The sequence below is a fragment of the Lactuca serriola genome, chromosome 4, assembly GCF_051521515.1.
Source record: "Lactuca serriola cultivar US96UC23 chromosome 4, Lser_US96UC23_V15, whole genome shotgun sequence".
In the NCBI taxonomy this organism is placed as follows: Eukaryota; Viridiplantae; Streptophyta; class Magnoliopsida; order Asterales; family Asteraceae; genus Lactuca; species Lactuca serriola.
In genome coordinates, this window is record NC_136411.1 from 67,873,280 (window position 1) to 67,885,371 (window position 12,092).

A 12,092-nucleotide genomic window follows, 5' to 3' on the forward strand; every position below is an offset into this window, starting at 1 on the left:
TTGATATGGTAGGAAGAGGAGTATAAATAAAATGTAGAGGATATTTAATTTCTCATAAAAATAATAATTAAGTAATATTTTCACACCCCTTCATGATTTAGACATGAGTTTGTTATTATCAATTCACCAATTTCATCAAATTTCAACCGAGCAAACAACCACACCAATTAAATGAAGTTCGTACAACATTTCGATGAATTCGACACTTTAGGTTGTGGGTGCAATTCCTCCTTTTATAACTCTTGCCCCCAAGGTTAAAGATCCAACCAATCTAGGCGATTATAGACCAATTAGCCTGATTGGATGTATGTACAAGATTATATCCAAGTTACTTGCTACTAGGATTAAAATAGTTGTGGGTGAGATTCAATCTGCATGCATGGAGGGGAGGAGCATACGTGATGGTCCATTAATCGTAACGACATATGTGGATTAGCAAAAAGTATAAAGAAGAAAATCCTACTTTTCAAAGTAGATTTTGATAAAGCTTTTGATTCCATAAACTGAGAATATTTAAACTCGATGATGTCTCAAATGAGATTTGGTACTAAATGGAGAACATGAATTTGTGGCAACCTTGCTTCCTCTCGTGCACCTATGGTTTCAACGAATCCCCTACCAGTAAGTTTAGCATCACAAAAGGAGGGAGACAAGAGGACCCACTATCGCCATTTCTTTTCATAATAGCAATGGAAGGGCCGAATGCGGCAATGAAATTGGTTGTGGAAAAAGACATCTACAGAAGTATTAAAATGTCGGGGGATGGACTACTAATATCTCATCTCTTCTATGCAGACGATGCACTATTTGTGGGCGAATGGTCAAGGTATAACCTGAGAAATCTGGCGTGAATACTCAAATGTTTTCATGTCTCATCAAGCGTGATAGTAAATTTCAACAAACCTAAGGTCTTTGGTGTAGGGGCATCACTAAATAAAACCGTACAATGGGCACATATTCTAAGGTGTGAGCTGGAGCTTTTCCCTTCACCTATCTTGGGGTTCGGTCAAGACAAATATGAATTTGGTTAAAAATTGGAAACCAATAATAGAAATTTTTTGCTCCAATCTCTCTCGATATAAATCTAAGACCCTCTCATTTGGTGGGCAACTTACTTTAATCAAGGCTGTATTAGGTAATCTACCCCCATACTACATGTCTCTTTTTAGAGCCCCTATTGGTGTTATAGAAACACTTGAGAAGATTCGAAAGAAGTTCTTATGGGGTGGTCACGAGGAGAAAAACAAAATAAAATGGGTTTCATGGGAGAAGATTATTGCTCCAAAGGAACTTGGAGGTTTGGGAGTGGGCTCAATTCGTGCATTAACCGTCGCTCTCATCGTTAAATGGTGGTGGAGACTCAAATATGAGCCCTCCTCACTATGGGCTAGAGTCATTACTGGACTCCACAACTTGAAAAACAAGCCAATCGATTATTTAGCCAAAAAAAATAATAATAATAACAGGAGTTTGGAATAACATTGCTGGGGCAAAAAAAGACATTGAGGCGATGGGGTTAGGTTTCAATGACATTTTCAAGCAAATTATCAAATCAGGGGACAAAAACTCAATTCCGGAATGACTTATGGACAGGTAAGGAGAAGCTGAGAATAAAATACCCAAGATTATACGAACTCCATAAAAAGAAATCATATACATATTTTTTTCAATTTACATCTAAAAACCAAAAAGAGGGCCTTCATTACATAAAAGACAACAAAAACTATTATGCAACCAACTACAAAATCCAAATCCACTAATATAATGTTGCTTCTCAATATTATGAAAATGTTGCCACATATGCAAAGCTAACAATTAAGTGTATCATATCACTCATGTATACAATTATCATTGAAACAATCATGGGGGAAATACCATAAGTGGTCCATATTGAACATGCCTTTTGGACTTTGATCAGTGGCAGCATATCTCCTGTATTGTAATAACTGAGAGTCAGCCCATGACTCTGGTTTAATAACAGCACCATATTTCATATCACCAAGAAAGAAAACAGATTCTCCTTCTGGAGACACTGACACCCATTTCATTTCACCAAAATCTAGTTTGTGAGCACTGAAGCGCTTATCATATTGTATAATCCAATCAAACACATAAAGGCTTTCATCTGAACTTACAAACTGCTGAAGCACTAAGCTTAAACCCAGCTTTGGAGAATTCTTGAATTCAAGTAAAGTTAGTTTGGGGTTTAGACCAAGTCTCATTTCACATACACGATTACCAGTGTGTAGGGTATATATGTTCCCCTTGAAAGCAATTGCATCAAGCATTGGGAAAACGGGGGAGACTGGACTCCAGAATCCTTTATCCACTCTAGAAAACCATAATAAATAGCTATTTATATGAAACGCCACCAACACCCAATCAGATATTGAAGGTGAAAAGACAAGGATAGCCTTAACTGGATCAATATTTGCCCAACAGGGGTAAGAAGGGAAATGAAGTTGATGGCGTGTGATGGGATTCACAAGCCAAAAGTCTCTTGTTTTGTTCTTCCGCAAGATCAAGTAACCACAAGTTAATCCAACAAAACTCGTGTCAGCAGAATGAGGAAGGAGGGTTTTGAACTTTCTTCCTTCAAAGTCCTGTAGATATAATTCTTTCTTATAAGGACGATCTTTGATCTGTATCCACATGGGTGATCTGGATGCCATAAACCTGTTCCTGTTAGAGTGTGCAGCTGATCTCCATGACTTACAAACTCCACTCAATGCAACAAAATCAATGACTCCAAGTTGCATCATAACCAAATAAAGCACATCATGGTTAAGCCCTGACCAAGGTGTTGCACCATTGTTGTCACAAGTCTTGACCCTCTTCTTCCTGCTAGATGTTGATGCATCATCATGATTCTGGTTTTTAGTCATACTCCTTGTCTTAGCCATTCCTATACTTAGCAAAAGGAAAGTAAATGCAAATTCCACATTGCTATTCTAAATTTTTGAGTTTGAAAAAATGCACTCCAAATATACATTTGGCTGAATAGTCTAAAGGATTAGTTAACCATTGAACCAGACAAACTATTCTAAATTTGTTATCATGAGAAAAAAAATCAAATGCTTACATAAAGAAACAAGAATGAAAGAAACTAATAACCCACCTGTCAAGCGGATCGGACAACCAGATTTGCCCAAAACTAAATCATCAATTGATCAAAAAAGTGAGAATAAATGCTTAGAATAAAACTAGGAAATCAAAACATGAAGGTGTGAATTTGTATAGTTAACATACTTCAAGAAATCAAAGAACATTTATACTCTCATTTCCTCAACTACATAAAGCAGAAAAACCATTACTTCAAGAAGAGAAGATATAAACAATTAAACCCTAGATAATTAAGTAACGGACTAATTAAGCGAAATTGAAAGCATAAAACTGGAATTAAAAAAAATACAAAAAATTACCTGATCAGCTGCTGACAATTTCGGGGCAACGATAGTTCTCGTGGTTCGCTTCACCGTTGTGAATTTCTGATGTGCATCCATAAGAGGGCCCAACTTCTCATCAAATCAAATCCAAGAAACCGAAACCGAAACCGGAAAAGGATTTTGAAGAAAACCGAATTCTGAACAGCATGGAATAAATAATACTAGTTTGGGCTTGGGTTTTGGTTTTGGTTTAAACCCGAGAAACCCATCGAACCAAAATATATAAAACTAAGTAATGTTGAAAATTAACACATGAGCGTTTGGTGACTCTGGTTCGTAGGCTATTATACAATTTAATATAAATTGAAATTTAATTCCTATAGATTAGTTGTAAGCATGTTGAAAATTAAATTGGAAAATATACATTGTTATAAATAGTAGAAATTTCATTGTTAAGTATGGAATAATAATTGGTTTGGGATTCTAAATACTTTGTATGTAGATTACACTAAGGATGTCATCAGGGCAACAATTATGAATCGAGGATAAAACTTTGAAAACTAAATACGAACATATAAATATACTTAAACATATAATAAAACCCTTGTTCCCCACATCTAACACATTTCTATATGTGTTACTAGGTTATAGCCCGTGGGAACCACGGTTACAAAAATAATTAAATTTATAATGTAAAAAAATTATATTATTAATCAATTACTTCAAAAGTATATTGCTATAGTTGATATACTATTTTTGTTTCTAGAAAATAAAAGTCTGAAGAACTTATTAAAATGTCATATCTTGCAAGAAAACTCAAAATAGCAATGTACTTTGAAAGTACATTGCTATAATTGACATGAATTGTTCAAGATACTATTTTGTTGGAAAAAAACTTAAGAACCTATTAAATTGTCATATTTTGAAAAATTGATAGCTCGAACCTAGAAGTAAAATGGTTGATAAAACTTAAGAACTTTAATCATAAATATATAAAGATCGTGATTTTCATGTAAATCACAATTATGCTTCGGTTGTTCTACAATTAGGCTCAAAAATATGAGTGATTTATGTTTTGAAGCACCGCATTTAAGTCATTCAACTTTTTCTTAACACTGCTCTTAGAAATATAGAAAGCAAATAGTAATGACATTACGATAATAAATGATTTTAGATAAAAAAAAGTGTCAACTATGTTATTGCTTTACAATTACATCCTCTCAATCTCAAATCTCAAATGATACCGTTATCTCATGGAATAATGTTTTGACCTAGCTATGTTGCATATTTTGAATTGATGCTCATTCAACTGACGATCATCCATTTTTGTGAAGAACTCAAACTTTGATTTATTTTATAACCGAAGGATCTCTCTCATACTAACAAAAAAATTTCATGTAGTTTGTGGTTCATGTGTTTGCAACCCTGTAGATTACAAGAACATATTGATTAGATAAGATTGTGAAGTTACTCAAATAAAAAAATCTTAACTTTATAAGGCATATCATCCCAAAATGAAGTACATTTTAGGTCAAAAATAAATTACATAGCCTAAAATAAGAACTAAAATAATAATAATAATAATAATAATAATAATAATAATATAAAACAAAGACAAATTGATAATTGTAAACACGATAAATCCTAAAATGAGAACTAAAAAAAGGAAATTATTTATTTTTTAATCAATTGTCACCTTATAATGGTTACTACGGTAAATCCTAAAATATGAATGTAATGGAATTAGTTACTGCATTCTATAATCAGGTTTGTTTGACTTGTACGAATAAAATCAATTTTTCATATTAATGCTTTATGTTTATGTAAATAAGAGTTGTAGTTTTAATATTATTGCATATATTAAATACTTCTGATTATAAATTTATTATTTACAAATTGTAAATTATATTTTCCGTCTCTGTTACACTTTACATGATGAAATATGAGAATAAAACAATAGGTGTGATATAAATGTGTCCATTTTTTCCATCACATTTAATTCCTTTCAGAAAATACCATCCATAGCGAAAATAGTACTATTTGGATTATAAAATAGAAAAAGACTTTATTATCCTTCTTCTAAAGTTCTAACTTTAACAATCTAGGAGATGATCAAGTCAACACAATAATGATACAAGATGTGTGTATTTTATTTGATTTACAAATATTGTATTGATGATTATTACTCTTTCATAAGAAGGTGCTATTTAGGGTTCATGTTTTCAGTTTTGCAACAGCCTCTTCAAACTTTTTATTCCTGAATTCTTTCTCCTCCATTTCTTCTTTACACCTCTCATTCTCATTCCATCCAACCTTTTTTGTGCTACATTTAACCTCTTTCTCAATTTCACCCTCTCTATATCAACCTTTTAAAGTCAAAGTCAAAGTAAACATGTTTATTGGAAAGTCAAAAAACATTTATTAAGAGAAAAGGAACTTACACTGTGGGTTTTGGCTTCTAGGGCAGATAGTTTCATTCTCAACTCTTCAACTTTAGCTTTTGTATTCAAAAGCTGGTAAAAATACATATAAAAAACAAATTAAGTTAAATGAAAAATCCAAAAATAGCAACTAACTTTGGTTTTCTACTTTTTACCTATTACATGTTTCCATGAGCAATTGTTTTTCCTGAATCTGAACCACTAACACCTCTCTTTTTGTTTTGTCATCTTAACAATTTGATTCAGTAAGTTCTGTGGATATACAGAATTGTTGACTATTTGACCATCTGAAATATATCATTTTTCTAATAGAAATTCGACTCTTGGTTTACTTTTTAGTTTCTAAATTTATTTTCTTTCATTTTTTTTGAATTTACAATATTACGAAAATACCCTTACAGGGTATGAGATACAAAACTGATGACTATTTGACCGTCTGAATTCTTTGTCACTTTACTAATAGAAATTTGACTCTTGGTTTTCTTTTCAATATCTAAAACTTTTTTTTTCATATGTGTGAATTTACAAAAAAAGAAAAAAATATAACCTTATAAGGTTATATGTAAATTAAAAAAATAAATATAAAACTTATATATTCTGATGTTTTCTTCTGATCATCAAGTAGTATAAGATCACTCTTTCGTCGTCCAATTTCAAGTGATTTCTCTATACTGTACGTGTCAAAAGACAAAAATGCCCTTGGGCCTAAAACTTGAAGAACCCTGAATGATATAAGGGCAAATATGCATGATTTCTCCATTTCCACTTTTCTTCTGCAATAGCCAGCTTTTCATTGATGATATTGTATGTTTCTCTGCAGGCCTCTGGTTCATTCCTCACCTTAAAGCAATAAACATTAAAAATTAGTAAATCTCTCTATTATTATATATAAATTTTTAATTTTGATAATTTGTTTTGAATATTACCTATGATATTTTATCTGTTAACAAAGCAATCTCAGCATTATAAGACTTTGATTTTCTTTCGATGGCTTCAATTGAAGCTTTTTGTGTGGTCGACCATATTGCCCTTTCCTCCTAGATGGAAAATAAGAACGAAATTAACGAACACATATGGATTTACCTCCGATGGAAAATAAGAACGAAATTTAGTAAACACGTGTTAGGTTATTTACCTCGTATTATCAATCAAAATTAAAACCCATTAGCCTTTAATTCATCGAAAAAGAAATCTAGCAAATTATCAAGAAAGGTTCAAAGTCATTACCAAAAGTCGACAAGTCCTGATGCGACTCTATAGTAGGAGATGACATGAATCACTTTGGTAAGATTTCAAAGCAGTGGCACGTTTTGGATTCTCTACTTCAAGAAACCTAAATCAAAACAATGAATTGTAAATGCTAAAATCGAGATTAACAACTTGAAATTGCAAGTCTTCAATTCGTCTAGGTTAACAGTGAATACAAGAAGAAAAACTGTAGGTTCAATGGGTAAGGAAAACTATAAATTGAGAGATTGACAATGGGGAGATTTGGTAATCAAGACGAAAATCCCGGTTATTTGAAACCTGATTTCTCGGCATGACTTTGGAAAACGTCAATTGTTTCCATCTTTCTACAAAACCGTGGATGAGAGAGAAGATAGTGTCTTCAAATTTGTTCCGATTAATTTTTGATAGGTAATCCCTGATTTGTAGCTAAAAGATTATGAGAGATATTACACGGATTAGATTGATTTCAATATTTTGAGCGGGAATACATGACACGTGTAATTTTTAGAATTTGTGTGAAAAAAAGTGTAAATTAGGAAAAAAATACATGTGTACATAAAGCTACTCTTTTATTAGGTAGTATTAGGTAGGAGCTACTCTTTTATTAGGTAGGGTAGAGGTAGATTATCTTTTTGTAGCTTTTGGTTGGTTTATTATAAATATATAAATATAAACTGTACAAAAATTTAATATTGTTTTTATACATGGTACATGTAATTAACAAGCCCATTACTTTAGAAAGGGATCAAAGTATCACACGTGTATGAGATTAACATTCAAACATTCATGGGAGAAGTACCACATCTTTAAAAATCCCAATCAACGAATGGTGCTTCTCAATATCTTGAAAATGTTCCAACATATGCAAAGATAAAAACAGAGAAAGGAGTGTTAACAAGTCATCACACATGTATGAGATTAACATTCAAACATTCATGGGGGAAGTACCACATCTTTGTGGTATAGAACCCACAATTGTCTTTGGTAATGTTCTTAGTGCCACCATATCTCTTGTACTTTAACCAAGGGCCAGTCCACGACTCTGGTCTAAAAACACATACTTGCATATTCCAGCAGTTCAAAAAAATGCATACTCTTCTCTTGTCTTTTCGAGGGACACCCATTTCATTTCACCAAAATCTAGTTCGTGAAAATCATACCAGTCTTCTGAAATATAGTGCATCATATAAAGGTTTTCTCCCGAACTTACAAACAACGGCAGATCATTTGTGTCCGGATAATTCTTGGTTTCAAGTAAAGTCAATTTGGGACGTGGATCGAGTCTCATTTTACATAATCGAAATTTATATCTTTTTTTTCCTATTGTGTAGCTTATGGCATACACCTTCCCCATGAAAGCATGAAAATCAAAGAGGCGGAAAGGGAAACGGGATGAGACAAGATTCCATGCTCCTTTACCCGCTATTGAGGACCATATTTCATCACAGAGTAGATTTTCCACAACCAATACCCACCCTGGTATAGAAGGTGAAAAGATAAGAATAAGCCTGACTCTTGCATACACAATACCATCGACATCAAAGGGGACATGAGGGAAATGAAGTTGATGCCTTGCGATAGGATTCACAAGCCAAAATTCACGCGTTTCCTTCCCATAAAACGCCAAGTAACCACAACTTAACCCAACAAAATCCACTCCAAACAAACGGGGAAGAATGGTTTTGAAATTTCTTCCATCAATGTCCTCTAGATAGAGGTAACGCTCTTCTCTCTCATTAACATTAGTAGATATACGCATGGACATGGGTGGTTTGGATGCCATAAACCTATTCCAGTTCGAGAGTGCGAATGACCTCCATGACTTGCAAACTCCACATAACGAAAGAAAATCAATGACTCCCAATCGCATCATAACTAAAAGCAGCACATCATGGTTAAGATCTGACCACAATTGCACACCACCGCTTTCACAAGTCTCATCATGACTGATCTGGTCTCTAGTCATATATACTCCTTGTTTTAGCCGTTTCTACACCTGAAAAGGATTCTCAAGTAAAAACAAAGCAAAAAATGTCTACAAGATATACAGTCTAATTGTGACCAATTACCCAGGTACAAAAGCATAACTGTTGTAATAAAGAGACAATTAGGACAAACTATCATGATTTCATTATTAATCAAATATAGATTTGTGTATCAGTACATGTCTTACCGAAACTGGTAAAATCTAAAATGAAAAGGAAAAAACAACAGAAACTAATAAAGCTAAACTAACGGAAACATGACAGGGTGGAGGGAATCCATTAAACCTTTTTTGTGACATTCATGAAAAGATAAAAACGAATGAAAGCAATATTACTGACAGTATTACAAAAATTGCATTACAAATATACAATAGGTTAAGTTGATTAATATTTACACATTCAAAAAAGCAAGAATAGCTGTGAAGAACTAAAAGGATCAATTAATCTCAGAAAAACTATATTATATTTCTGGCGGCATCACTTAAGAAAAAAACAAGAACAAAATGATACTTAAAAATCAAGAATCAAGAAACCTATAACCCACATGTCAAAATGATCAAAATAACATATTTGCCCAAAATTAAATGATCAGTAATAATAATAAAAAAGTGAGATTAAACGCATAGAATAAACCTGGAAGACCAAAAACCATGAATTTGTATAGTAACAAACATACTTCAAGAAATCAATAAACATTTATGCTCTGATTTACAAAAACAGAAAATTTCAATAAGTGTTCTGATTTACGAACGAGTACTGAATCACGGCGTAGATATATACAATTAAGTAAACCTTATCCTATATAATCAAATAATCAACCAAGTGAAATTGAAATAATAAAAATTGATATCAGACTAAAAAGTTACCCTGTTGTTGGAGGCGGTAGACGATTTCTGTAGAAGAGTCGGCTTCGAGTTTATAAGCTTAAGAATAAACTAGGTTTTGGACTCTCCGGGATGCTGCGGAAATCCGTTACGTTGAAAAACACATCGCGAGATGAATAAGGTTTCGTAGGACGTTTAGATAGTAATTTTTTTTATTTAGAAACGATGTATGGAGAAAGCAAACAAAAATAAATGACTTTGTATCCTACTGTGCAAAACAATTAGGAAATATTATTGGCCAATTAAAAAGACTGATGGGATAGCTGAGTCTGATAAAATTCAAATTTACAATTCTACCAAAATAATTACTAACCAAATTAAAAATGAAAGATGGTAATTCAACTCTTGTACAAAAAAGTAGTCTAAGATGTAGTTTATACATTTCTTTCGAGTATAATTGCAAACTTTTCTGATAAATGGTCAAATAATTCTAGTAATACTAGAACTTTACTACACGGTGTGAAATGTAAAAGTTTAACCTCGTTTAGGTGGTATAAAGTAGGGATGAGCATGAGGCGGAACCGGTACCGACCCGTACCGTTTCCGATTTCCCGAAAACCGAATTTGGTCAAACGTCAATCCTGAGTACCGAACCGAATTAACATTACCGGTACCAGTACCGGGAATGGTATCGGTTTTCGGTACTAGTACCGGTACCGGCGGTACCGATTCCCGAATTTCATGTATTTTGAGTATCAAGTACCGTCCCATATTTTTAAATTCGGTACGGTTCGGTACCAGTACTGGTACGGAATCAGAATTTGGGAAAAACTGCTCATCCCTAATATAAAGATACTTAATGAGTAGAGTATTAGAATTAGGTAATTGTAATTCAAACTATTGGAAACAAAAATTTATTGATAGTCTTCCCACACTCTTTGCGAAAAGAGGTAGGAAACAATTACAAGTAAATCATACTCGAGTTCCTTACAAAAATTATTCATATGGAAAACTTATAGGAATGTGTACTCAAGAAGGCTTAGCTTTATGTAGTGAAATAAAAGTAAGGCAACAAATTAAAACACAACCTCTTACTGAAAGACAACAATTAGGTCATTTTTATGAGTAATTTGGTATTGATACTTCTAAAATAGGAAGAAATCTATAAATGAATATACCCCTAAAAAATATAAAAAATATAGTGAAAATCAAAAACAATATAGAGCTAAAAGAAAATATTTTAGACAAGAAAAATATAATAAAAAGAAAAAAGATAATCCACAAACTTGTTATAAATGTGGTAGAGTTGGTCATTATGTCAATAAATGTAAAATAAAGAAAAAAATTAATAATCTAAATCTAGACGATAATATGAAAGAAAAATTAACAGAAATCCTTTTAAATACATCAAAAGAATCATCCTCTGATAATGAAATAAACAATATAAATATTGATGAAGAAATTTACACCTCTTCAAACAGTTTTGATAAAGAAGAAAATAATTGTTTTTGTAGAGACAAAAATAATTGTTTATGTGATGATGAAATATAATATTCAATTATAATTTCAGGATAATTTACAAATAAACGTCTTAAATAAAGATATTTTATCTATTTTATAAAATATAAATGATTCTGAATTAAGATCACAAATAATTGATCAAATAATAAATGATCAAAGAAATAATAAATGATCAAAGAAATCCTCAAGTCAACGAACCAATTTATTCTATGAAAGAAATAGATCAAAGATTGAAAATGAAAATTAATATTTCATTAAACACTACACACAGGAAATTAATAACCTGAAAAAGAAGATTACTTTTCTCAAAAATAATCATAATAGGTTAGAAAATAGAGTTATCATTCTTGAAAAAGAATCCAATGATAAAACATCAACTTCAACTAATGAATCTAGTGAATTCTTAAGTGCTATGCAATTAGTCACATCCCAAAAATGGTACGTCAAAATAAAATTAATAATTGGAGAATATTATGAAAAAGAATTTATTGTTCTTGTTGATAGTAGAGCAGATATAAATTGTATACAAGAAGGCTTAATTCCTATCAAATATTTTGAAAAAAGTACCCATGTTATTTGTACCGTTAGTAGAGAAAAATTAGATATCAATTATAAATTATCTAATGTCAAGATTTGTAACAATAAAGTTTGTATTCTGCTAAGTTTCACAATAATTAAGAATATGTCCCACAATGAAATTATTTT

At 32.0% G+C, this 12,092-nt stretch overlaps 2 protein-coding genes and 1 long non-coding RNA gene across 13 annotated transcripts; 1 reads left to right on the plus strand and 2 right to left on the minus strand.

Annotated features, from left to right (window-relative positions):
- Nucleotides 1-551: 551 nt before the first annotated feature.
- On the plus strand, nt 552-1,479 carry LOC145098479 (uncharacterized). Its single transcript, XM_079036113.1, has 2 exons — nt 552-826; nt 1,170-1,479. Exons 1-2 carry the CDS (start codon nt 552-554, stop codon nt 1,477-1,479), a joined length of 585 nt encoding a protein of 194 aa, XP_078892239.1.
- Nucleotides 1,480-1,670: 191 nt separating this feature from the next.
- LOC145101807 (uncharacterized) lies at nt 1,671-3,606 on the minus strand. Of its 2 annotated transcripts, none has more exons than XM_079039070.1 (2): nt 3,423-3,606; nt 1,671-2,905 (listed from the first exon to the last, which is right to left on the minus strand). In XM_079039070.1, the coding sequence occupies exon 2, from the start codon at nt 2,901-2,903 to the stop codon at nt 1,830-1,832; it is 1,074 nt and encodes a 357-aa protein (XP_078895196.1). In that variant the 5' UTR covers nt 2,904-2,905; nt 3,423-3,606; the 3' UTR covers nt 1,671-1,829. The 2 variants fall into 2 exon arrangements, with proteins under 2 accessions (XP_078895196.1, XP_078895197.1); XM_079039071.1 differs by lacking the exon at nt 3,423-3,606 and adding an exon at nt 3,119-3,392.
- Nucleotides 3,607-4,578: 972 nt separating this feature from the next.
- Nucleotides 4,579-10,068, minus strand: LOC145101808 (uncharacterized). 10 transcript variants are annotated; one of them, XR_013705859.1, is made up of 6 exons: nt 9,909-10,068; nt 7,055-9,053; nt 6,754-6,864; nt 5,983-6,667; nt 5,828-5,899; nt 4,579-4,811 (listed from the first exon to the last, which is right to left on the minus strand). It is a non-coding gene; the product is annotated as an uncharacterized LOC145101808 (long non-coding RNA). The 10 variants fall into 10 exon arrangements; XR_013705857.1 differs by lacking the exon at nt 4,579-4,811 and adding an exon at nt 5,432-5,742; XR_013705854.1 differs by lacking the exon at nt 4,579-4,811 and adding an exon at nt 5,432-5,752.
- Between the last annotated feature and the right edge of the window lie 2,024 nt (nt 10,069-12,092).

Excerpts from the sequence above, each read along its gene's own strand:
- LOC145101807 (XM_079039070.1), bottom strand. The coding sequence starts at position 2,903 with ATGGCTAAGACAAGGAGTATGACTAAAAACCAGAATCATGATGATGCA.
- LOC145098479 (XM_079036113.1), top strand. The coding sequence starts at position 552 with ATGGAGAACATGAATTTGTGGCAACCTTGCTTCCTCTCGTGCACCTAT. Across the intron at positions 827-1,169 it reads TTTGTGGGCGAATGGTCAAG|AGCCCCTATTGGTGTTATAG; the intron begins GTATAACCTGAG and ends GTCTCTTTTTAG.